Raw genomic sequence first — 25,270 nt, forward strand, 5'->3', positions numbered from 1 at the left:
TTTCTCCACAATTTTCGTGGTATCCAATCGCTAGTAATTACTATCTTGTCTCATCGCTACAACTCCCGTACGGGCTCGGGAGAGACGAAGGTCGAAAGCCACGCATCCTCCGAAGCACAACCCAACCAAGCCGCACTGCTTCTTAACACAGCGCGCCTCCAACCCGGAAGCCAGCCGCACCAATGTGTCGGAGGAAACACCGTGCACCTGGCCCCCCTGGTTAGCGTGCACTGCGCCCGGCCCGCCACAGGAGTCGCTGGAGCGCGATGACAAGGATATCCCTACCGGCCAAACCCTCACTAACCCGGACGACGCTAGGCCAATTGTGCGTCGCCCCACGGACCTCCCGGTCGCGGCCGGCTGCGACAGAGCCTGGGCGCGAACCCAGAGACTCTGGTGGCGCAGCTAGCACTGCAATGCAGTGCCCTAGACCACTGCGCCACCCAGGAGGCCCCATGAACACTTATTTTAACTTAATATAATACATTAATAAAAATCAATTTAGCCTCAAATAAATAATGAAACATGTTCAATTTGGTTTAAATAATGCAAAAACAAAGTGTTGGAGAAGAAAGTAAAAGTGCAAAATGTGCCATGTAAAAAAGCTAACGTTTAAGTTCCTTTCTCAGAACATGAGAACATATGAAAGCTGGTGGTTCATTTTAACATGAGACTTCAATATTCCAAGGTAAGAGGTTTTAGGTTGTAGTTAATATAGTATTTATAGGACTATTTCTTTCTCTACCATTTGTATTCCATATATCTTTGACTATTGGATGTTCTTATAGGCACTTTAGTATTGCCAGTGTAACAGTATAGCTTCCGTCTCTCTCCTCCCTCCTACCTGGCCTTGAACGAGGAACACATCGACAACAGCCACCCTCGAAGCAGCGTTACCCATGCAGAGCAAGGGGAACAACTTCTCCAAGTCTCAGAGCGAGTGATGTTTGAAACGCTATTAGCGCGCACCCCGCTAACTAGCTAGCCATTTCACATCGGTTACACCAGCCTAATCTCGGGAGTTGATAGGCTTGAAGTCATAAACAGAGCAATGCTTGAAGCACAGTGAAGAGCTGCTGGCAAAATGCACGAAAGTGCTGTTTGAATGAATGCTTACGAGCCTGCTGCTGCCTACCATCGCTCAGTCAGACTGCTCTATCAAATCACAAATATCAAATCATAGACTTAATTATAACATAATAACACACAGAAATACGAGCCTTTGGTCATTATTATGGTCGAATCCGGAAACTGTTTATCGCATTTACCCTGACTCTGCGTGCAATGAACGCAAGAGAAGTGACACAATTTCACCTGGTTAATATTGCCTGCTAACCTGGATTTAATTTAGCTAAATATGCAGGTTTAAAAAATATATACTTCTGTGTATTGATTTTAAGAAAGGCATTGATGTTTATGGCTAGGTACACGTTGGAGCAACGACAGTCCTTTTTCTGCGAATGCGCACCGCATCGATTATATGCAACGCAGGACACGCTAGATAAACTAGTAATATCATCAACCATGTGTAATTAACTAGTGATTATGATTGCTTGTTTTTTAAAAGATAAGTTTAATGCTAGCTAGCAATTTACCTTGGCTTCTTACTGCATTCGCGTAACAGGCAGGCTCCTCGTGGAGTGCAATGAGAGGCAGGTGGTTAGAGCGTTGGACTAGTTAACCTTGAGGTTGCAAGATTGAATCCCCGAGCTGACAAGGTAAAAATCTGTCATTCTGCCCCTGAACAAGGCAGTTAACCCACCGTTCCTAGGCTGTCATTGAAAATATGAACATGTTCTTAACTGACTTGCCTAGTTAAATTAAGGTGTACATTTTTCCCCCTTTTTTAAATACCGATTTCGGATTGTTATAACTTGAAATCGGCCCTAATTAATCTTCCATTCCGATTAATCGATCGACCTCTAGTCTCAAGTGGAGTCCTACCCTCATCCCACCCATTGGCTGTGCTGCTCATGCATTGACTCTGCTCCTCAAGGACATCATGGCACTGTAAACAATGGATACACTCTACAAGAGAGCCAAGGAAATGGTTAGATATGTGAAGGATCATCAAGTTATAGCAGCAATCTACCTCACCAAGCAAAGTGAGAAGAATAAGAGCACTAAATTGAAGTTGCCCAGCAAAACCCATTGAGGTGGTGTTGTCATCATGTTTGACAGTCTACTGGAGGGGAAGGAGTCTCCAAGAAATTGCCATATCACAGTCTGCTGATATGGATTTAGCAAGAGAGCGGTAAGCAGTCTGGAAACGCCTAAAACCTATAGCAGTAGCCATTGCATGGTTTGAGGGAGACAATGCCATCCTGTCTGGTGTTCAGACTCTGCTTGTAAGATAAGAAATCCGTACTGCCTTGCCCACGTCACTGTTGCTCCAAGCAGAGGAAACTGCAGTTCTGAAATACATAAAAAGCGTGAAGACTTCTGCCTGAAGCCCATACACGCCACAGCGTACATGTTGGACCCCAAGTATGCTGGCAAGAGCATCCTGTCTGGTGCAGAGATCAACAAGGCCTATGGTGTGGTATCATCACTACCGTGTCTCGCCACCTGGGTTCTTGGCAGTCTGGTGAAGTACACTTCCAAGCAACGGCTTTGGGATGGAGATGCAATTTGGCAGTCGTGCCAACATATCTCATCAGCCACCTGGTGGAAGGGACGTTGGATCTGAGGCTCTTTCCCCTGTTGCCTCCATCATCCTCCAAATCCCACAAACAGCCGCCGCCTCAGAGCGCAACTGGTCTTGGTTTGGAAACACACACCAAAGCACGCATCAGGCTGACCAATACAAGTGTTGAAAAATTGGTAGCCATCCAGGCAAATTTGAGGCTTTTTGAGCCTGACAACGAGCCATCCTCAACAAGGTTGGAAAGGGACAGTGAAGATGAGGCCTCAAAGCCTGATGTTCAAGAGGTGGACATTGAGGAGGTCCAGGGAGAAGACATGGAAGCCTGAGAGGAAGACAACCAAAGCTTTCGTTTCTAGACTATAATTTTACAGATGTATGTTCGAAACGTTTTTGGGAGATGCGATGGATCATTAGGGATCATTCAATATTCCCTTTCTTTTGTTGTTCAGTGAAATCATCCCATGTGAAGAGTCAACTCATTTAAAGTTCAATTCGTAACTAAATCGTTTTTTAAATGTATATTGGAAGTATTTAATCATTTGTAATTGTCTACATATGATAAGGTAAAATGTTTTGTTTCTGTCTCCATATGATATGTTAAATATATCCAATGCAAAAAACATCTCCATTTTAAATGGTATTAATATTAATTTGCATATTCTCGTTAATTCCCACGGAAAGTTTCCACCTCTGAATAGAGGTAAAGAGGCTCAGAGAGAATGCCTCCGAATCGCTTGTTCGCAGCCTCTAGTAGAGTACTTTTCCAAGTTAACCCCACGGTCTGTGTCGGCAGTTTTGTTGAGCAGGTGTTTCAATGCCATGACAGATGGTATCACGTCTGCTGCAAACACAGTTGATGAGCTTATTTCTCGAGTCAGTTGTTCGAATGGAGGTAGGTGTGTGTTCATGTTCTCAAATGCCATTTGAAATGGCAGCAGCGGTATGAGAACCAGCACATTCTTGAGCATGCAATACAGCTTTCCCCAGTACGAAATCCTCATTGACTAACTTTGCTGTCAGACTCAGTATGCTCATGGGGCTGACATCGCTGGTCCAAATGTCAGTCGTGAAGCTAATAGCAGTGATGCCTATAGCAAGTAGCTCATGGATGTGCGTTTCAACAATACTGTGTAACTCTGGTAGGGCAGCATCTGAAAAATAGTGCTTACTTGGTAGTGTGCCCCGGTGTTTGAGGTGCTCGCCAGTCGGTGAAAGCCAACGTCATCCACGACAGAACCGTTGATTGTCAAGGGCAATGAATTCCATTATCTTGGCGTTAGTGGATTTCGCCTTTTGAGTTGTCTTGCTGAAATTTTCTTACTCTTTCAAATGACTGCTTGACTTGTTGACTGCTCGATCCACACAGCAGACATTGTGGGCTGTTAGGAATGCTGTGTTGCACGTGTAGCGCAACATTTTACGTGGTGTCATTACGTCATGTACCTACGTTTATATAGGTATGTACGTCAGCTTTGACATTGGTTTTGCACATCGGCGTTAAACTAGACATCGGGCCGATGTTGGCAATTTTAGCTAATATCATTCTATTCCGATACGTTCACCGATATATCGTGCATCCCTAGTAGTAACCCATGTGTTCTCCTTTGTCTCAATAACAAGAGGCAATAGATGCATCACCTCTTATTGATCATCCCCATTAGGTTTGCATTGTAACCATCTTGCTAGTCCCAGTTATAAGTATCAGTGTTTAACTGGAGAGACGGTGCCTCTGCTTGGTTGGCTAGCTTCAGCTTTTTGGCTCAGCTGAGAGGAAGGAGGGCGTGTGCCGGTCGGGCGGTCAGGGAATGTTTGGCTGGAATTTATTGGCCGGGTCTGTCAGCACAGCATTAACTATGTGAGGGGCAATGATAGCCCTGCAAGGCATGTGTCTATCTGGATTGAGGGCCAACACCCCCCAGCAACATCAGAGGACTGGATATTGCTGGAATGAGATCCACTGCTAAATTAGATCTGGTGAACTGGGGTTGGCATGCCCTAAGGGGTGAGGCATTTGAAGCCTGCCCTTTCAGGACTATTTTCATTTATTAGGTTTTAATTTTTCAAAAAAGAGCTCTGTATAATTTTAGAGAAGATGGCTGTTACTGAATAGCCTACATATAGTTACAGGTAGGGGCAGATCAGCATAGCTAGGCTTAACTTCTAGCAGAACCCACATACTGCATAGCCTAATTATTCTCGAACATTCTATGGATTTGAGTTGAATGTATAGGTATGAATGAAGGACAAACGCATCTCCACATGTACACACAAACAAGGAAATAGTGCTGGAGCTGCGGAACAACAGTCAGGGCTGGGGCAGACAGTCAGAAACCTGTTTGGCCAGTTAGTTCCCACCAAACCAAACTCTCAGGTGTCACACAGCTGCACCTGAAGCTCTATTTGACAGCAGCCCTTCTGCCATTGGCTCATTCTCCCATGATAAGGTTGAGCCCCTGATGTCCCTCTGTTCTGTTGAACTTCTGTTTTGTTGACCACAAAAAAAGCTGGGTAAATCCATTTGAATTCAATCACTTCTTGACAGCATTAGGCTTGGGCGGTATACCGGGTTATTTGGAAATCGCCACGGGATTTTTTCCCCAATACTTTAAATACAATTAACTGTTTCTTTTTAAAGTTGTCATAAATATTTGTAGCAACTTTAAGTAAATACCTACAGTCAACTTGAGCAAGGCATTAGGAGATAAAGAAGATTGTGTTCTTCATGTCTCCTGTGACATAATTTTTCATTATGAAGCTTACCGGTAGTCCCCAGTCACGTGTTGTTTGTTTACAAGCACACAACGATGAGACCGGAGCCTTGAGTCACTCACAGTTTTGCAGCAAGCACTCGACTGGTAATCTAGTTACAGTTTGGAATTCGCAAGTAAATGTTTGCCAGCTAGTTATCTTAACTATTAAGTTAACATGTGGTAAATCCTCTGCAGTCGTGCATTTGCTTGACTAATTTAGAAGCTAGTTAGCTATCTAAGTTACCTAAGTGATAAGCTTCTTTCAAAGTCAAGCTTTTCTTGGTAACAGCAGAAAATCCCATCCTGAATCAAGAGCTTTGCTGTCTAATATGTGTTTGGTGCGTGCAGCAAACTGAGTAGCAGGCCTGGAATTTCATGATTTTAGGGGAAAGGGCATTTGGCCTTCAAAAGGTGGCCAATCTACCAAGGCCATCTGCCAGGTTACCAAGGCTATTAACCAAAATAGACAAATTGATTTGAAAACCGGTAGCTATTCTGTTGAAAACGTGTGTAATTAAATGTACATAAATAATTTGCCTACTTGTCAAAGTGTAGATGTTAGCCTATGTGTATTGGCCACAGCCTGTTATGTCCAGACAGATGCTGACATGAGGGAGGAACCTGAAAATGTAGCCAAACTTTAATTAGACTTTTAATTACATACAGTGCATTCAGAACTTGTTTTCCCCCCACATTTTGTTACTTTACAACTTTATTCTGAAATTGCTCTTTAAAAATCTTCCTCAACCTACACACAAGCATTTCACTGCACTTTCAATAACATCTGCTAACCATGTGTATGTGACAATTTTTTTACAAATGTATAATTTTGAAAATAACATACCACATTTACGTAAGTATTTAGACCCTTTACTCAGTACTTTGTTGAAGCACCTTTGGCAGTGATTACAGCCTTGAGTCTTCTTGGGTATGTATTTGGGGAGTTTATCCCATTCTTCTCTGCAGGTCATCTCAAACTCTGTCAGGTTGCATTCTCTCAACCAGCTTTCAGGTAGTCACCTGGGATGCATTTCAATTAACAGGTGTGCCTTGTTAAAAGTTAATTTGGGGAATTTATTTCCACCTTTTAACCCCTTTTTTTTGTTGCCAATTAACGACATCCGTACTATTATACATTTTTTATATAGGTACCAGGCTACCTTTACACTAGTATTTTGAGGCTTGTGCCCTAGAGCAAAACCACCTGCAGGTACATGTTCGTGAGTCTCACCTTTCCATAGAGGGGTCGGACGTAACAGACTGAATCAAATCACATTTTATTTGCCACATTCAACCAATACAACAAGTGTAGACCTTACCGTGAAATGCATACTTACAAGCCCTTAACCAACAATGCAGTTCAAGAAATGGAGTTAAGAAAATATTTGCTAAATAACTTAAGGGTAAAAAAAAAGGAAAGTAAAACAAGATGACGACAATATCGAGGCTATATACAGGGTCTACCGGTACCGAGTCAATGTGTGGCAGTACAGGTCAGTCGAGGTAATTTGTATGTGTAGTTAGGGGTTGAGTGACTTTGCATAGATAATAAACAGTGAGTAGCAGCAGTGTAAAAACAAAGGGGGGGGGGGGCTTTTGATTCATTGTAAAGCAGTCTTATGGCTTGCTGTTAAAACATGGTGCTCCAGTGCAGCTTGCTGTGCGTTAGCAGAGAGAACAGTCTATGACATGGGATGGAGTCCGACAATTTTTTGGGCCTTCCTCTGACACCGCCTAGTATATAAGTCCTGGATGGCAGGAAGCTTGGCTCCAGTGATGTATTGAGCCGTACGCACTACCCTCTGTAGCTCCTTACGGTCAGCTGCCGAGCAGTTGCCATACCAGGCGATGATGCAACTGGTCAGGATGCGAATTTATCCAGAACACCGGGGTTTAAACTTCTTATGGCTGGGATCCCGTTAACGGGATCGATATGACAACAGCCAGTGAAAGTGCAGGGCGCCAAATTCAAAACAACAGAAATCTCATAATTAAAGTTCCTCAGACATACAAGTATTTTACACCATTTTAAAGATAAAGTTGTTGTTAATCCCACCACAGTGTCCGATTTCAAAAAGGCTTTACGACGAAAGCACAACATATCATTATGTTAGGTCAGCACCTATTCACAGAAAAACACAGCTATTTTTCCAGCCAAAGAGAGGAGTCACAAAAAGCAGAAATAGAGATAAAATTAATCACTAACCTTTGATGATCTTCATCAGATGACACTCATAGGACTTCATGTTACACAATACATGTATGTTTTGTTTGATAAAGTTAATTTTTAAATCCAAAAATCTCAGTTTACATAGGCGTGTTATGTTCATTAATGTTTTGCCTCCAAAACATCCAGTGATTTTTGCAGAGAGCCACATCAATTTACAGAAATACTCATAATAAACATTGGTAAAAGATACTAGTATTATACATGGAACTTTAGATAAACCTCTCCTTAATGCAACCGCTGTGTCAGATTTCCCAAAACTTTACGGACAAAGAATACCATGCGATAATCTGAGTACAGCGCTCAGAGCCCAAACAAGCCATGAGATATCCGCCATGTTGTGGAGTCAACAGATGTCAGAATAGCATTATAAATATTAATTTACCTTTGATCTTCATCAGAATGCACTCCCAGGAATCAGTTCCATAATAAATGTTTGATTAGTTCCATAAAGTCCATAAATTGTCCAAATACCTATTTTTTGTTCGCGCGTTCAGTACACAATCCAAACTCGCGACTAAGTCCTTGCGAAAGTTCAGACGAAAAGTCATATTACAGTTTGTAGAAACACGTCAAACGAAGTATAGAATCAATCTTTAGGATGTCTTCTATAATCTTCAATAATGTTCCAACCGGAGAATTCCTTTGTCTTCAGAAATGCAATGGAACGCAAGCTAACTCTCTCATGTGAACGTGCATGGTCAGCTCATGGAACTCTGCCAGACCCATGACTCAGAGCCCTCATTATCCCCTCCTTTACAGTAGAAGCATCAAACAAAGTTCTAAAGCTACTCAATACTGCCCCCAGTCATAAGAAGTTAATGATGGTGTTGGAGTTGTGTTTGGGTAAACATGGAGTACAGAAGGGGACTAAGCACGCAACCCTGAGGGGCCCTGTGTTGAGGATCTGAGTAGCAGATGTGTTGTTGCCTACCCTTACTACCTGGGGGTGGCCCGTCAGGGTGTCCAGGATCCAGTTGCAGAGGGTGGTGTTTAGTCCCCGGGTCCTTAGCTTAGTGATGAGCTTTGTGGGCACTATGGTGTTGAACGCTGAGCTGTAGTCAATGAACAGCATTCTCACTTAGGTTTTCCTTTTGTCCAGGTGGGAAAGGGCAGTATTGAGTGCGATTGAGGTTGTGTCATCTGTGGATCTGTTGGGGTGTTATGCGAATTGGAGTGGGTGTAGGGTTTCCGGGATGATGTGATCCATGACCAGCCTTTCAAAGCACTTCATGGCTACCAATGTAAGTGCTACAGGGGGTGGTAGTCATTTAGGCAGGTTTCCTTCGCATTCTTGTGCACAGGGACTGTGGTGGTCTGCTTGAAACATGTAGGTATTACAGACTCGGGTCAGGGAGAGGTTGAAAATGTCAGTGAAGAGACTTGCCATTTGTTTCGCTCATGCTCTGAGTACACGCCCTGGTAATCCGTCTGTTTTAAGGTCTTGCTCACATTGGCTATAGAAAGCGTGATCACTGTCATCCCAAACAGCTGAAGCTCTGGTGCATGCTTCAGTGTTGCTTGCCCCGACGCAAGCATAAAAGTCATTTAGCTCGTCTGGTAGGCTCGCGTCACTAGGCAGGTTGTGGATGGGTTTCCCTTTGGAGTCCGTAATAGTTTGCAAGCCCTGCCACATCCAATGATCGTCAGAGCCGGTATAGTAGGATTCAATCTTTGTCTTGTATTGACACTTTGCCTGTTTGATGGTTCGTCTGAGGGCAAAGCGGGATTTCTTATAAGCATCCGGAGTAGTGTCCTGCTCCTTGAAAGTGGCAGATCTAGACTTTTGCTCGGTGCGGATGTTGCTTGTAATCAATGGCTTCTGGTTGGGATATGTATGTACGGTCACTGTCGACGTTGTCGACACACTTATTGATGATGTGATGTGGTGTACCCCTCAATGCCATGGGATGAATCCCGGAACAGATTCCAGTATGTGCTTGCAAAACAGTCCTGTAGCGTAGCATCTGTCATCTGACCACTTCCGTATTGAGCGAGTCACTGGTACTTCCTTCTTTAGTTTTTGTTTGTAAGCAGGAATCAGGAGGATAGAATTATGGTCAGATTTCCCAAATGGAGGGGGCGAGGGAAAGATTTGTATGCGTTTCTGTGTGTGAAGTAAAGGTGGTCTAGAGTTATTTTTCTTTTTTTCTCTAGTTGCACATGTGACATGCTGGTAGAAATGAGGTAAAACAGATTTGTTTGCCTAGTTTAAAGTCCCCGGCCACTAGGAGTGCTGCTTCTGGATTAGCATTTTCTTGTTTGCTTATGACTTTATACAGCTCGTTGAGTGCGGTCTTAGTGCCAGCATCGGTTTGTGGTGGTAAATAGACGGCTACGAATAATATAGATAGTGTGGTCTACAGCTTATCATGCGTTACTCTACCTCAGGTGAGCAATACCTCGAGACTTCTGTAATATTAGACATCACGCACCAGCAGTTATGGACAAATACACACCCCCGCCCCTCGTCTTATCAGATGTAGCTGCTCTGTCCTGCCGACGCACGGAAATCCCCGCCAGCTCTAAATTATTTGTCGTCGTTCACCCACGACTCGGTGAAACATAAGATATTTTAAAAAAATGTATGTCATGTTGGAAGGATAGTCTCAACTGTTGATCATCCAGTTTGTTTTCCAGTGATTGCATGTTGGTCAATAGAACCGATGGTAGTGGCTATTTACTCACTCGCCTACAAATCCTCACAAGGCACCCTGACCGCCGCCCCCTGTTTCTCTGTCTTTTCTTCATGCGAATGATGGGGATTTGAGCCTGGTCTCGGGAAGCAGTATATCCTTCGCGTCAACTCATTTTAAGAAAAAATCTTTGTCCAGTTCGATGTGAGGAATCGCTGTTCTGATGTCCAGAAGCTATTTTCGGTCATAAGAGACGGTAGCAGCAACTTTATGTTCAAAATCAGTTACATATAAAATAGCACAGTTGGTTAGGAGCCTGCAAAATGGCAGTCATCCCCTCCGGTTTGGCGATACTGACTTCGGATGAGTCCCGTGACTCTTGTGGGGGCTGTAGTGTGGATGGGTATTTGACCTTTTTTGACTGCGAGTACTCACAATATTTTTTTATTCGAGTAATCGAATTAAGAATTTTATTTTTATAACAAAGGAGGGGAAAAAATTGCACATTCATCTATATGCCATCAAATCAAATATATTTATAAAGCCCTTTTTACATCAGCCAATGTCACAAATTGCTACACAGAAACCCAGCCTAAAACCCCAAACGGCAAGCAATGCAGAGGTAGAAGCACTGTGGCTAGGAAAAACTCCCTTGAAATATTTATTACATTCTTTATTTAACTTTTTTTTTTTAACTAGGCAAGTCAGTTAACTTTTTAGGGATAGGGGGCAGTATTTTCACTTTGGATGAATAGCGTGCCCAGAGTGAACTGCCTCCTACTCTGTCCCAGATGCTAATATATGCATATTATTATTACTATTGGATATAAAGCACTCTGAAGTTTCTAAAACTGTCTGAATGATGTCTGTGAGTATAACAACTCATATGGCAGGCAAAAACCTGAGAAAGAATCCAAACAGGAAGTGAGAATTCTGAGGCTGGTCGATTTTCAACTCATCGCCTATTCAAATCCCAGTAAGATATGGATATGTTTGCACTTCCTACGCCTTCCACTAGATCCACTAGAGCAGTCTGTAGAACGTCGAATGAAGCCTCTACTGTGATGTGGGGCCGGATGGGAACTGTTTCAGTAAGTGGTCTGGCAGAGTGCCAGCTCTTGGTCACACGCATTCCAAATGATATCGCCTTGCGATCCATTACTTCTGTAGACACAAAGGAATGCTCCGGTTGGAACGTTATTGGATATATATGATAACAACATCCTGAAGATTGATTCTCTACTTAGTTTGACCAGTTTATTCTACCTGTAATATAACTTTTTGAAGTTTTCGTCCGAGTTCGCCTGGATCTGCGCGAGCGTTTGGACATGTATACTAAACGTGCTAGCAAAAGTAGCTACTTGGACATAAATAATGGACATTATCAACAAAACAATGGCTGAACAAAATCAGAGAAGTGCGTAGGAGCAAGCCCATGTAATGCTTTGTTGGTTAGCAGTAAAACCTTGAAATCAGCCCTAGCCTAAACAGGAAGCCAGTGGCTAGCGTTGGTCACAAAAAGGAAATTAACAATATACCACGTTACTTGTAGTAATACATTTATTGTTTTAGAAACATTACAAAGCATGCTTATCTTTTTTTGTTTTGTTATTTTTGTGTAATTTTAGGGAAATAGATTAATATTCTGGTTTATAAAAAATCTGAGTGTCTGGTTGGTTTTTAATCTACCTGCCACAGTGTTTGGTGGACCAAAAATAACATTTTATGCCATGGTACATAGTCATTGAATGCTAGTTATATTAATAATGTTTACATATTGTATAAACTTGTGCTGTACATTTTTTCTACTTGTATATTGTCCATACTGTTTATAGACACCACTTATTTATATCCCGGACTCTGATATTGGTCGTTCTGTTATTTCTTAATCTCTTGTTTCTTTTTTTTTTGGTTGCACTACTGGAGACTTTTGTGAATTTCATCTAGATCCCATGTTTATGATCACCTAGTCTAGACACACGATGTGGATTTAACTTTATTATTACTGTTGCTTAGGAACCATTAGGCAGCAGGCTACAGAATACACTCAGTCGTTGCCAGACTCGTGATTTAGTTTTCAAAACTAATAAATGCATTCATACCACAAGCATGCATTGATTTTTGTTTCTTTGAACTTTGTACCACTTTCTCACAGTTCTTGCCTTTCTCAGTAGAATTTGAGTAGTCACCTGCAGTAGATCTTATTTCAATATGTCATACAGTTGTGTACGGTATAATAATTGCCTCTCTCTCTCTTCCGTCTCCCACCTGCCTTTCCTTGCTTTCTTCCCCTCCCCTTCTCTCACTCCCTTCCTCGCTCTCGTTTCTCTCCCCTTCTCCCCCCAGAATGACGTGCCAGAGTGGGGTGATTCCCCTGCAGGCCTGTTCAACCTGCAGGGAGAGGAGGAGCCCTTCTCGTGGCCGGGTCCCAAGACTATCCATCTGCGGCGCACCTCTCAGGGCTTCGGCTTCACCCTGCGCCACTTCATTGTCTACCCACCAGAGTCTGCAGTGCACTCTTACCCCGTCCCAGTAAGCACCACAGTCACATGAACATTCCAAAGCTTTTCCATTCAGTTCATTGACATTTACTGTAGCACTTTGTATGACGTCGTTGCGGCAGGAGTTGCAACAAAATGAGAGTAATGCCCCGAACACAATTTGAGTAAAACCAGTTGATTCCTTTAAACAACTCCCTGAGCCCATCGAACTATATCATCTTCATCATTGCTGGTCACAAATAACAAAATGGCAGATTTCATCCGTACCAAAGGATATATCATAACTGTTGGGATATCAGACATTACAGACTGCATCTGTAAGGGCATCAAAACTCATGTTGATATTCATTTTTTTTTAGGAGGAAGAGCATGGACGCAGAGGTAAGCTGACAGTTCCTTCCTCTCCCTGTCTGTCCTTCACTACTGCATAGTCAGTCACTCTGCCTCCCACTTAGTATGATTTTTCCATATGTTGATTTAGCTCTTTTACTTCCTTGTTATGCACATGGTACAATGTAGCTGTCGTGTTAGGGTGACCTTTGTATAGGCCTGCCTGAAACAGTTTGGTCAGCAGCACCACCAGTTACTGTGCTCAACTTTCCCTAGAACTTTATTCTTCTAACTGCACTTTGTTGTCAGCGTCAACCCTTTCACATCACTACAAAACATTGCCCAAAGCCCTTGTTTTTAGTTTTTCACATTTTTCGCTTGTGTGTTTGTAGGTGTATGTGTGCATGGGGGTTTTGTTGTTTTAGGACACTAGTCCTGTTTAGAGCTGTGGCGGTCATGACATTTTGTCAGCCGGTGATTGTCAAGCAAATAACTGCCGATTTAACAGTAAATGACCGTTAATTAACATAAATACATAATTTGGCATCTCCTGTTTCCACGTATAGCCTTCATGCCATTGATGCTGACCTTTGGAACATCTACATTTTAAAATTTTATAAATCCAGGATTTATTTTACAGGTCTAAGGAAACATAATATGAAGAAAATGTTGTCTATTTTAGAAGAGCAGAATAGCATACTCTGAGTTGTCCTTATGCTAGGCCCTGATCTGGCTATGCCATATGGCTGTGGGCTACACGAGTTAATTTAGCAGACAAGCTTTGCTTAGAATTCTGTGGAATTATTTCATAGTATGAAGAATACAATTGAATATAGCTGAATAAAATAGAAAGTATAATTTCTCCATGATTTGAGGGAGTGCGCACATGCGGTTATTCTGTGTTGGCGTTTAACAAAGAAACAGGTACTCCTTTCTGCTTAATTTAGAGTTATTTATGTAACTTTAGTTGTGATACAAACATTGATCTATATGTTTAATTTTTTTAATACATTCTAAGGCTGCATAATGTGACTAATGATGACTTGATAAAAGTCTAATGAAAGGCTCAGCTTAGTTTTTTTGCGCAGGCTATACACACCATCACGCTCCCATTCACAATTTGACAAGCACTTGATAGTGTCTCGAATTGTCCGGTGGCATCCCCTTTGTGTGGCCGTAATGCCTCCTAAAAATAATTGTGGCAAATGGCCGTTGTGCCCTTGGGCCGAATATAATAATTATAATTCCCTTCTCCCGGCTGCGCGCTCCGAAGCGCCGCTCACTCACATGGCTCTCCGTCACATGATCAGGTCTTTCTCACAGGCTACAAGTGAAGACAGACCCATCGGGGACACAACTGCGTCCTTATCCAATTCCGAGGCACATATTGAAGATATTGGAAGAACTTTCCACATTTACTTTTCGTCAGCCAACAAGATGAGTAGGCCTAACAAACAGCAACAACACTAGCCTATGTCAATCTACTATCCCCCATAGTACAAAAGTTGACCTATTCTTTGCAAGAAAAAAATATTTCACCCATAATCTGGGACAGTTGTGGGATGTGATAGATCCCAAATGAATACAACCCCTAGCATCCAATAACCTTTAAGTAATGAGGCTGACGCAACAGATCAGAACCTTTAGCTTAAAAAGTTGATAAACTATGAGGCTATTTCTCCACATTATAAGCGCAGCAATGCGCACACATCAGTAGGCTAGAAGCGCAAATGCTTTTATTATAAAGGTGCATTTTTATGGTGAAAATGATCTTCCCCAAACTTGAAACTCACACGCTGCGTATGCATTCTAGTTAGGCTCTACACCCGTTCTGAAGTAGATTAATGTGCTACATTTTTAGAAGTTATTTGCCACTTTAGTTGTGATACAAACCTCATCAAACATATATGCCTATGGGCTAGGCTACATGAGGTGTGAGTCTATGATTTGAAAAAGTCAGGGGGGAAATAGGCATGCGCTGTTTCTTGCCTTGTGCTGTGCATCATTCACAAGTGATCGGCTAATATTGTCACCCATAGGACTATTCTTGATTTATTCTGGTCTTTACATATACCAAAAGTGTTAAATTTGTTTTGATTTAGAATGGACCATTATCATGCACCTGTATCGGAACAGGCAAGGGAAAAAAATACATGTCATCTATGCACTTAAATAGCAAATGGAGGATGCTATTCCTGTGGTTAATTTTCATGCCAGCCAGGTAGGCTATACTCCTGCTGTAAAGAGAAGCAATGTGCTTAACATTAGGAAATAAATATAGTAGGCCTAGCCTATAGAAAGCTGATGGGATCCTCTTTTTAATAAAGACCACCACTGTTTTCTCATGCAATTGCATAGCCTATAGAAATGTTGCCCAACATGAGCTCATGGGCTCTCATGAAGTGTTTGATTAGATTTTTGAATACATTTACATTGATGTCAGAGTGATTAGAGGGACAATAGAATGCTGAGTACCAGGCAGTTGGCAAGTTCTGTAGGCTATTAATGAGCAGCATCAAAGCTTGGAGAGGCATAATTACCGTGACTAAACAGTCATGTGGAATTTGACTGCCACCATGACTCGTTACTGCCGGTGTGGCTGTAATATGGTCACCGTAACAGCCCTAGTCCTGTTGAAGAAAGATTGTAACCATTGACCCCTTTCAATTCACAACAATGTCAGCGTGAAGGTTTTTGTTTTTGTAGCACACTACTCCCATTGGATAAAACGAATCATGCCCACCTTCTGAGCAAACAGTTTGGGCTATGGTCTGCTGTTCCATTGTGTCTCGCCGCCTCCTAACACCGCTATGGTAGTAGGAGTGTGTTTGGGATCTCCCTGTGGGATGTTTGTGTGATTAAACTGTGTTTAGTCTGAGTGGGCTTTTATTGAGCATAGGGGGGTTTGCTGTTGCTGGAACCTGTCCAACTAGAGCTAAATATCAGAGATTTATTTTGACTTAACTTGAGCAATAGCGTAGGCTATAGGCCTATGTCAAGGAAAGAAACCGTGTATGTACAATCCGGAAATCTGAAAGCAAATTCTATCTGTGTGCGTATAAACTAAGGTCTTTTTTTTTTTTTCTGTGGAAATATGCTAGATTTTTTTTTTTTTTGAGGAGACATTCACCAAAGAAAGAGGGTGAATGTCTAAATTATCCTCTGAAGGATTCAATGAAATAGGAAGATGTAATGTTTTGAACATACTTTGAAGAAAAAAAGTCAATGATATCTTTGACAGTCAGTGAGATTGTCCAGAGAGCGAGACCGTAATAGCTTGGACTTGGTCTCACTCTGTCTGGCCCTCAGTCAGGTCAGGGGAAAATGTGAAGTAATCCAGGCCATACATTTCATAATGCTGGACACTGGAAAGAGTGACAGAGTACAGACATAGGGACCTAATTGGCTGGCTGTGCTGTGACCCTGAGTTGTGAAAACACAACCTGAGATGCTCCCTCCCACCAGCTCAAACTGCCTTGGCTTGGCTGTGCTACCACTACAGGAAAGCTATAAACTAGGTTATGTTAAAATCATGGCGCTCCGAGAGACAGATCTAAATCAATACTTTCGGTTTGCGTTCGTCAGTGTGCTTGTTTCAAGTTGTTGTTGCTCATGTCATCCAAATTGATCCCGCTCCAGAGTACATGCCTCAGTGTAATGCTCATTCCTTCCTTAAACGCAAATCCGACCATCACCCCTGGTGAGACAAAACCGCGACTCGTCAGTGAAGATCACTTTTTGCCAGTCCTGTCTGGTCCAGCGATGGTGGGTTTGTGCCCATAGGCGACGTTGTTGCCGGTGATGTCTGGTGAGGACCTGCCTTACAACAGGCCTACAAGCCCTCAGTCCAGCCTCTCTCAGCCTATTGAGGACAGTCTGAGCACTGATGGAGGGATTGTGCGTTCCTGGTGTAACTCGGGCAGTTGTTGTTGTCATCCTGTACCTGTGGGTGTGATGTTCGGATGTACCGATCTTGTGCAGGTGCTGTTACACGTGGTCTGCCACTGCGAGGACGATCAGCTGTCCGTCCTGTCTCCCTGTAGCGCTGTCTTAGTCGTCTCACAGTACGAACATTGCAGTTTATTGCCCTGGCCACATCTGCAGTCCTCATGCCTCCTTGCAGCATGCCTAAGGCACGTTCACGCAGATGAGCAGGGACCCTGGGCATCTTTCTTTTGGTGTTTTTCCAGAGTCAGTAGAAAGGCTTCTTTAGTGTCCTAAGTTTTCATAACTGTGACCTTAAAACTTCTCTAGGATAGGGGGCAGCATTTTCACTTTGGATGAATAGTGTGCCCAGAGTGAACTGCCTCCTACTCTGTCCCAGATGCGAATATATGCATATTATTATTACTATTGGATATAAAACACTCTGAAGTTTCTAAAACTGTTTGAATGATGTCTGTGAGTATAACAGAACTCATATGGCAGGCAAACTTCCAAACAGGAAGGGGAATTCTGAGGCTGGTCGATTTTCAACTCATCGCCTATTCAAATCCCAGTAAGATATGGATCTGTGGCCTCCCGGGTGGCGCAGTGGTCTAGGGCACTGCATCGCAGCGCTAACTGCGCCACCAGAGTCTCTGGGTTCGCGCCCAGGCTCTGTCGCAGCCGGCCGCGACCGGGAGGTCCGTGGGTCGACGCACAATTGGCATAGCGTCGTCCGGGGTAGGGAGGGTTTGGCCGGTAGGGATATCCTTGTCTCATCGCGCTCCAGCGACTCCTGTGGCGGGCCGGGCGCAGTGCGCGCCAACCAAGGGGGGCCAGGTACACGGTGTTTCCTCCGACACATTGGTGCGGCTGGCTTCCGGGTTGGAGGCGCGCTGTGTTAAGAAGCAGTACGGCTGGTTGGGTTGTGCTTCGGAGGACGCATGGCTTTCGACCTTCGTCTCTCCCGTGCCCGTACGGGAGTTGTAGCGATGAGACAAGGTAGTAATTACTAGCGATTGGATACCACGAAAATTGGGGAGAAAATGGGATAAAAAAAATAAAATAAAATAAAAAAAAAAAAAAAGAAGAAAAAAAAAAGATATGGATCTGTTTGCACTTCCTACGCCTTCCACTAGATGTCAACATTCTGTAGAACGTTGAATGAAGCGTCTACTGTGATGTGGGGCCGGATGGGAGCTGTTTCAGTCACTGGTCTGGCAGAATGCCAGTTCCTGGTCACACGCATTCCAAATGATATCGTCTTGAGTTCCATTACTTCTGTAGACACAAAGGAATTCTCCGGTTGGAACATTATTGAATATTTATGATGATAACATCCTGAAGATTGATTCTCTACTTGGTTTGACCAGTTTATTCGACCTGTAATATAACCTTTTGAAGTTTTCGTCCGACGTTCGCCTGGATCTGCGCGAGCGTTTGGACATGTATACTAAACATGCTAGCAAAAGTAGCTACTTGGACATAAATAATGGACATTATCAACAAAACAACAATTTATTGTGGAACTAGGATTCATGGGAGTGCATTCTGATGAAGATCATCAAAGGTAAGGGAATATTTATGATGTAATTTCGTATTTCTGTTGACTCCAACATGGCGGAGAAATGTTTTTTATATCTGAGTGCCGTCTCAGATTATTGCATGGTGTGCTTTTTTCGTAATTTAAAAAAAAATCTGACACAGCGGTTGCATTAAGAACAAGTGTATCTTTAATTCTATGTAAAACATGTATCTTTCATCAAAGTGTATGATGAGTATTTCTGTTATTAGATGTGGCTCTCTGCAATTTCTCCGGATATTAGATGTGGCTCTCTGCAATTTCTCCGGATATTTTGGAGGCATTTCTGATTTTTGGATATAAATATGCACATTATCGAACAAAACATACATGTATTGTGTAACATGATGTCCTATGAGTGTCATCTGATGAAGATCATCAAAGGTTAGTGATTCATTTTATCTCTATTTCTGCTTTTTGTGACTCCTATCTTTGGCTGGGAAAATGGCTGTTTTTCTGTGGCTATATACTGACCTAACATAATCGTTTGGTGTACTTTCGCCGTAAATCCTTTTTGAAATCAGACATGTTGGCTGGATTGTGTAGCTTTAATTTGGTGTCTTTCATGTGTGATTTCATGAAATATTGATTTTTATAGTAAAATATTTGAATTTGGCGCGCTGCATGTGTGTCTTAACGACCGTTCCACAGGTGCATGTTCATTAATTGTTGATGGTTCATTGAAGCATGGGAAACAAAAGCCTTTACAATGAAGCTCTGTGACTTTTTTTTGATTTTTACGAATTATCTTTGAAAGACAAGGTTCAGAAAAAGGGCCGTTTCTTTTTTTGCGGAGTTTATATTAAAAGTAAAGTTTTTTTTTTTGTTGCCTCAATTGAGTTATCAGGGGGATGCAACTATACACTCTATATACAAAAGTATGTGGACATCCCTTCAAATTTGTGGATTTGGCTATTTAAGCCACACCTGTTGCTGGCAGGTGTATAAAATTGAGCATACAGCCATGCAATTTCCATAGACAAACATTGGCAGTAGAATGGCCTTACTGAATAGCGCAGTGATATTTGTATTTATTTTATTTTATCCCTTCGTGATATCCAATTGTGATCCATTTACGAACTTGTCTCATTGCTGCAACTCCCCTTCGCCTCTCCCGAGCCCGAGTCATGCCTCCACCGAAACATGACCTGCCAAGCCCTGCTGCTTCTCAACACCCGTTCGTTTAACCTGGAAGCCAGCTGCACCAATGTGTTGGAGGAAACACCGTTTAACTGACGACCGAAGTCACCTTTGTAGGCGCATGGCCCGCCACAAGGAGTCGCTAGAGTGCGATGAGCCAAGGAAAGCCCCCCCGGCCAAAACGATCCCTAACCCGGACGACGCTGGGCCAATTGTGCACCGTCCTATGGGACTCCCGGTCTCGGCCGGTTGTGAAACAGTCTGGGATCGAACCCCAGGCTGTAGTGACACCGCAACACTGCGATGCAGTTCCTTAGACCGTTGCGCCTCTCGGGAGGCCGAGCTCAGTGACTTTCAACGCGACACCGTCATAGAATGCCACCTTCCCATCAAGTGAGTTTGTCAAATTTCTGCCCTGCTAGAGCTGCCCCGGTCAACTGAAGTGCTGTTATTGTGAAGTGGAAATGTCTAGGCGCAACAACGGCTCAGCTGCAAAATAGTGGTAGGCCAAACAAGCTCACAGACTGGGACCTCAGAGTGCTGAAGCTTGTAAAAATTGTCTGTCCTTGGGTGCAACACTCACTACAAGTTCCAAACTGCCTCTTGAAGCAACGTCAGTACAAGAACTGTTCGTCGGGAGCTTCATGTAATGGGTTTCCATGTCCGAGCCACACACAAGCCTAAGATCACCACGCTCAATGCATAGCATCGGCTGGAGTGGTGTAAAGCTTGCCGCCATTGGACTCTGGAGCAGTGAAAATGCGTTCACTGGAGTGATTAATCATGCCATCTGGCATTCCCGACGGACGATTCTGGGTTTGGCGGATGCCAGGAGAATGATACCTGCCTGAATGCATAGCGGTTTGGGCTAGGCCCCTTAGTTCCAGTGAAGGGAAATCTTAATGCTACAGTATACAATGGCATTCTAGAAGATTCTGTGCTTTCAACTTTGGCTACAGTTTGGGGAAGGCCCTTTACTGATTCAGCATGACAATACCCCCGTGCCCAAAGCGAGGTCTGTACAGAAATTGTTTGTCGAGATCGACGTGGAAGAACTTCATCCGCCTGCCCTGACCTCAACCCCATCCAACACCTTTGGGATGAATTGGAATGCCGACTCTGAGCCAGTCCTAATCGCCCAACATCAGTGCCCAACCTCACTAATGCGGTTGTGAATGGAAGCAAGTCCCTGCAGCAATGTTCCAACATCTAGTGGAAAGCCTTCCCAGAAGAGTGGGGAAGCTGTTATAGCAGCAATGTTCCAACATCTAGTGGAACGCCTTCCCAGAAGAGTGGGGAAGCTGTTATAGCAGCAATGTTCCAACATCTAGTGGAAAGCCTTCCCAGAAGAGTGGAGAAGCTGTTATAGCAGCAATGTTCCGACATCTAGTGGAAAGCCTTCCCAGAAGAGTGGGGAAGCTGTTATAGCAGCAATGTTCCGACATCTAGTGGAAAGCCTTCCCAGAAGAGTGGAGAAGCTGTTATAGCAGCAATGTTCCAACATCTAGTGGAAAGCCTTCCCAGAAGAGTGGAGAAGCTGTTATAGCAGCAATGTTCCAACATCTAGTGGAAAGCCTTCCCAGAAGAGTGGAGAAGCTGTTATAGCAGCAACGGGGGACCAGCCATATTCATTTTGGAATGAGATGTTCGATGTGCAGATGTCCACATACTTTTATGCATGTAGTGTAGTTTTCGTTCACATAAAATACATTGGAGCATCACATTTGGCAGAAAATTGCTTAATTTCCATCAGATGACAGCAGAAGTGCAACACTATTTGCCTAGCAGCCACACAAGTAAATGAGCCTACAATGAAGGTGTTTTTTCCCCAAAATGATTGATGGCCATCATATTTCTGTTTATCATAGAATTTTTTTGGCCATCTACATTCCTAATATATTACTTGTAGTTAATCTTGCATTTTACTAGAGAAAAGTACCAGAGTAAAAAGTAGCTTCACATCAGTTAGAGTGCTGTCTGTTGATAGAATGGCACTTTGTGAATTCGTGTCCAAGTGGAGAAGTGCAACTGAAGCACAAAATGTGTCTGATGCCGAGCTTAAATTACAACGAAAAGCAATTTAGATCTGCATTTTTAAAACGCAGCAAGATATTTCTTATGTGACCCCTGGGTCATGTTGGTTCTCTTCAATCTCTCTTGTCATATTACTGTATAATGTTCAGTATAGGTGTCATATTATATTCCCAAGTGTGTGTGTGTAGACTAGTTTGCTGACTCTGGGTTATCCCAGGACAGCCATTGTGAATGAGAGGGATTCCCTTTGTTTCAGCCACCTCGTGTGGTAAACTAAGGGTGCGTTCGCCATTGCAGCCTTGCCTACTTATCTACAAATCACCTTGCATGCATCATAAATAACCACCTAATATTATTTGTAGATCATTCAATCACAATTTACCCACGATACTTCACGGTTTTGATGCTCTCGAACACGGCCAAAGGCTTCATGATAATTCCTACCATTGTGAACCTGGCCCAGTGTTAAATCATTGGAAGTCCGTCAGGGGATCACACATGTCTCTGGGGCGCCCCCTGCTGGCCATTCTATTTTATTTGGCTTACTCTTCCATGATTCCCTACTGGGAACAACGTCAGTATGTAGAGGAAATGAAAAGGAAAGGCCTACGGTCAAGATTTCAACTGGCTCCTCACTCCAAATGATTTACGCTGTCTGGGACTGGCTTCGCTCATCCTGTTGTTGAGGAATAACAAGAATGGTTGCAGCAACAGTCATTGAGTCGGTACTAGTTATCAAATCACTGGATTATTGATTATGAAGCAGCAGTAGTAGTGTTGTGACGTTATGCTGTGGTTCTACCACTCTCCACAAGAGGGAGCCACCCGCACCTCTCGGTTTCAGAGAGGTTGGGTTAAATGTTGAATAACCATTTTGGTTGAATGCATCGTTGTGCAACTGACTAGGTATGCCCTTTTTCCTTCCCTACCAAAGATGTTGTTGTAGCTTTACATGACACGGTGTACTTGTAGGTTTGTTTGAACATACTGGCCAGGTGATATGCTAGCCTTGTCTTGCATAGCTCTTCTAAGAAAGGTTCAGTGGCTCAGTTCTAAGGTGAGCAACTTTAGCAGCCACCTGTTAACAGATCTGTCGTCTCTCGATGCCTGAGTGTCCCTCTCAATCTCTCACACCAACGGAGGGAGAAAGAGCAAGCACAGAGTGGGCACTCGAGGTCTATCAAACACCCACACTCCCATATTTCTCACTCAATCACTTGGTACTCACTCACTCACTCACTCACTCACTCACTCACTCACTCACTCACACGGCTCTGCTCTTTTTCTTTATTGAAAAACCAGTATGATCTTGCTGCCTCATTCGGTGCTTACCAGTGTTACATCATGATTACTATTAAGACTTCCATATAGATACTCACCACATTCCTATTCATTTGGACTCTCATCAATTATGAGTTGGACAGAGCTTTGCGTCTAGTGAGCCTGGAGCTGTTCTTCTGTTTATAGGGAAGGAGTGGGAGTTGTGCAGCTGAGCTCACTCTGTCCCTCCCATCCCCTCTCCTCTCATTTGCTTTCCTCTCCTCTGCAGCCATGCAGCTGCTAGGAGACAGGAGCAGCATGAGCAAACAGGTTCTGCTACTAAACTCAGACTATTCATTTCCCTTTCCCAAATCTCCACGAGCTCTGCTACCGTATTAGGAGTCTTTTTCCTACTTTGAATTCTCATTCAGAAGTCTTGTATTGTGGACAGCCAATGTGACACAGAGAAACCACACTGTTCTTCTCTCTGCTGTCATTGCTTTAATTCACATGCCACTGAATCGTGTGACAGTCTCTTGTTCTCTATTGCTCTCTAAATCACTTATTCTTTCTCTACCTGTTGCTTGTGCTCGCTCTCGCTCTCATCTCTCTCCCTCTCTAGCTTTCTCTCACGCTTTCTGTCGTGCTCTTAATCATCCATCTCTCTCTATAGCTCTCTCTCTCTTTTTCTTTCTTTCTTTCTCTCTCTCTCTCTTTCTCTCTCTCTCTCTTGAGCTCTTTCCCTCTCTCTAGCGCTCTCTCTCTCTCTCTCTTTCTCTTTCTCTTTCTCTCTCTCTCTCTCTCTCTCTCTCTCTCTCTCTCTCTCTCTCTCGAGTGCTCTTTCTTTCTCTCTCTCTCTCTCTCTCTCTCTCTCTCTCTCTCTCTCTCTCTCTCTCTCTCTCTCTCTCTCTCTCTCTCTCTCTCGAGTGCTCTTTTTCTCTCTCTCGAGTGCTCTTTTTCTCTCTCTCGAGTGCTCTTTCTCTCTCTCTCTCGAGTGCTCTTTCTCTCTCTCTCTCGAGTGCTCTTTCTCTCTCTCTCTCTCGAGTGCTCTTTCTCTCTCTCTCTCTCGAGTGCTCTTTCTCTCTCTCTCTCTCTCTCGAGTGCTCTTTCTCTCTCTCTCTCTCTCTCGAGTGCTCTTTCTCTCTCTCTCTCTCTCTCGAGTGCTCTTTCTCTCTCTCTCTCGAGTGCTCTTTCTCTCTCTCTCGAGTGCTCTTTCTCTCTCTCTCTCGAGTGCTCTTTCTCTCTCTCTCTCGAGTGCTCTTTCTCTCTCTCTCTCTCGAGTGCTCTTTCTCTCTCTCTCTCTCGAGTGCTCTTTCTCTGTCTCTCTCTCGTGTACTCTCCATACTCCTGTCTCTCTCTGTGTGTTCTCCATACTCCTGTCTCTCTCTGTGTGCTCTCCATACTCCTGTCTCTCTCTGTGTGCTCTCCATACTCCTGTCTCTCTCTCTCTGTGTACTCTCCATACTCCTGTCTCTCTCTCTCTGTGTACTCTCCATACTCCTGTCTCTCTCTCTCTGTGTGCTCTCCATACTCCTGTCTCTCTCTGTGTGCTCTCTATACTGCTGTCTCTCTCTCTCTGTGTGTTCTCCATACTCCTGTCTCTCTCTCTCTGTGTGCTCTCCATACTCCTCTCTCTCTCTCTCTCTCTCCCTGTGTACTCTACATACTCATGTCTCTCTCTCTCTGTACTCTCCATACTCCTGTCTTGCTCTCTCTCTCTCTGTGTGTACTCTCCATACTCCTGTGTCTCTCTCTGTGTACTCTCCATACTCCTGTCTCTCTCTGTGTGTTCTCCATACTCCTGTCTCTCTCTCTCTGTGTGCTCTCCATACTCCTCTCTCTCTCTCAATTCAATCCAATTCAATTTGCTTTATTGGCATGACGTAACAATGTACATATTGCCAAAGCTTATTTACAATATAAAAATGAGAATCAAAATGGTCAACGGGACAACAGTAACAACAATAACTAAGTGTCAAAATAACCATACATTCAACAATAACAATAAACATACAGTAGAGTACATGTGCAGGTTGATTGGTCTGTCAGACACTGTCCCTCAACTTATGGCAGGCAGCAATGTAGTGCGCTGCCAACCCACAGCTCTCTGCGTCCTCCCCCAACAGGACGGGTAGCCTATCCTCATCAGAGAGGTCTTTGAAACCTTGAATAAGAGTTTCAAATTTGGGGAAATGACACTCTCTAATTGTTTTATATTTTGGACATTTTGTCAGGAAAT

At 43.4% G+C, this 25,270-nt stretch overlaps 1 protein-coding gene across 2 annotated transcripts in view; it reads left to right on the top strand.

Annotated features, from left to right (window-relative positions):
• The window catches only part of LOC129824104 (rho GTPase-activating protein 21-like), a 114,279-nt gene that overhangs the window by 19,917 nt on the left and 69,092 nt on the right, over window positions 1-25,270 (top strand). For both annotated transcript variants that reach the window (XM_055883441.1, XM_055883442.1), the window contains exons 3-4: window positions 12,607-12,792; window positions 13,121-13,142. In XM_055883441.1, the coding sequence (XP_055739416.1) occupies window positions 12,607-12,792; window positions 13,121-13,142 (208 nt within the window). The remainder of the gene's footprint in view (window positions 1-12,606; window positions 12,793-13,120; window positions 13,143-25,270) is intronic.

The sequence above is a fragment of the Salvelinus fontinalis genome, chromosome 26 (assembly GCF_029448725.1).
Source record: "Salvelinus fontinalis isolate EN_2023a chromosome 26, ASM2944872v1, whole genome shotgun sequence".
NCBI classification, from domain to species: Eukaryota; Metazoa; Chordata; class Actinopteri; order Salmoniformes; family Salmonidae; genus Salvelinus; species Salvelinus fontinalis.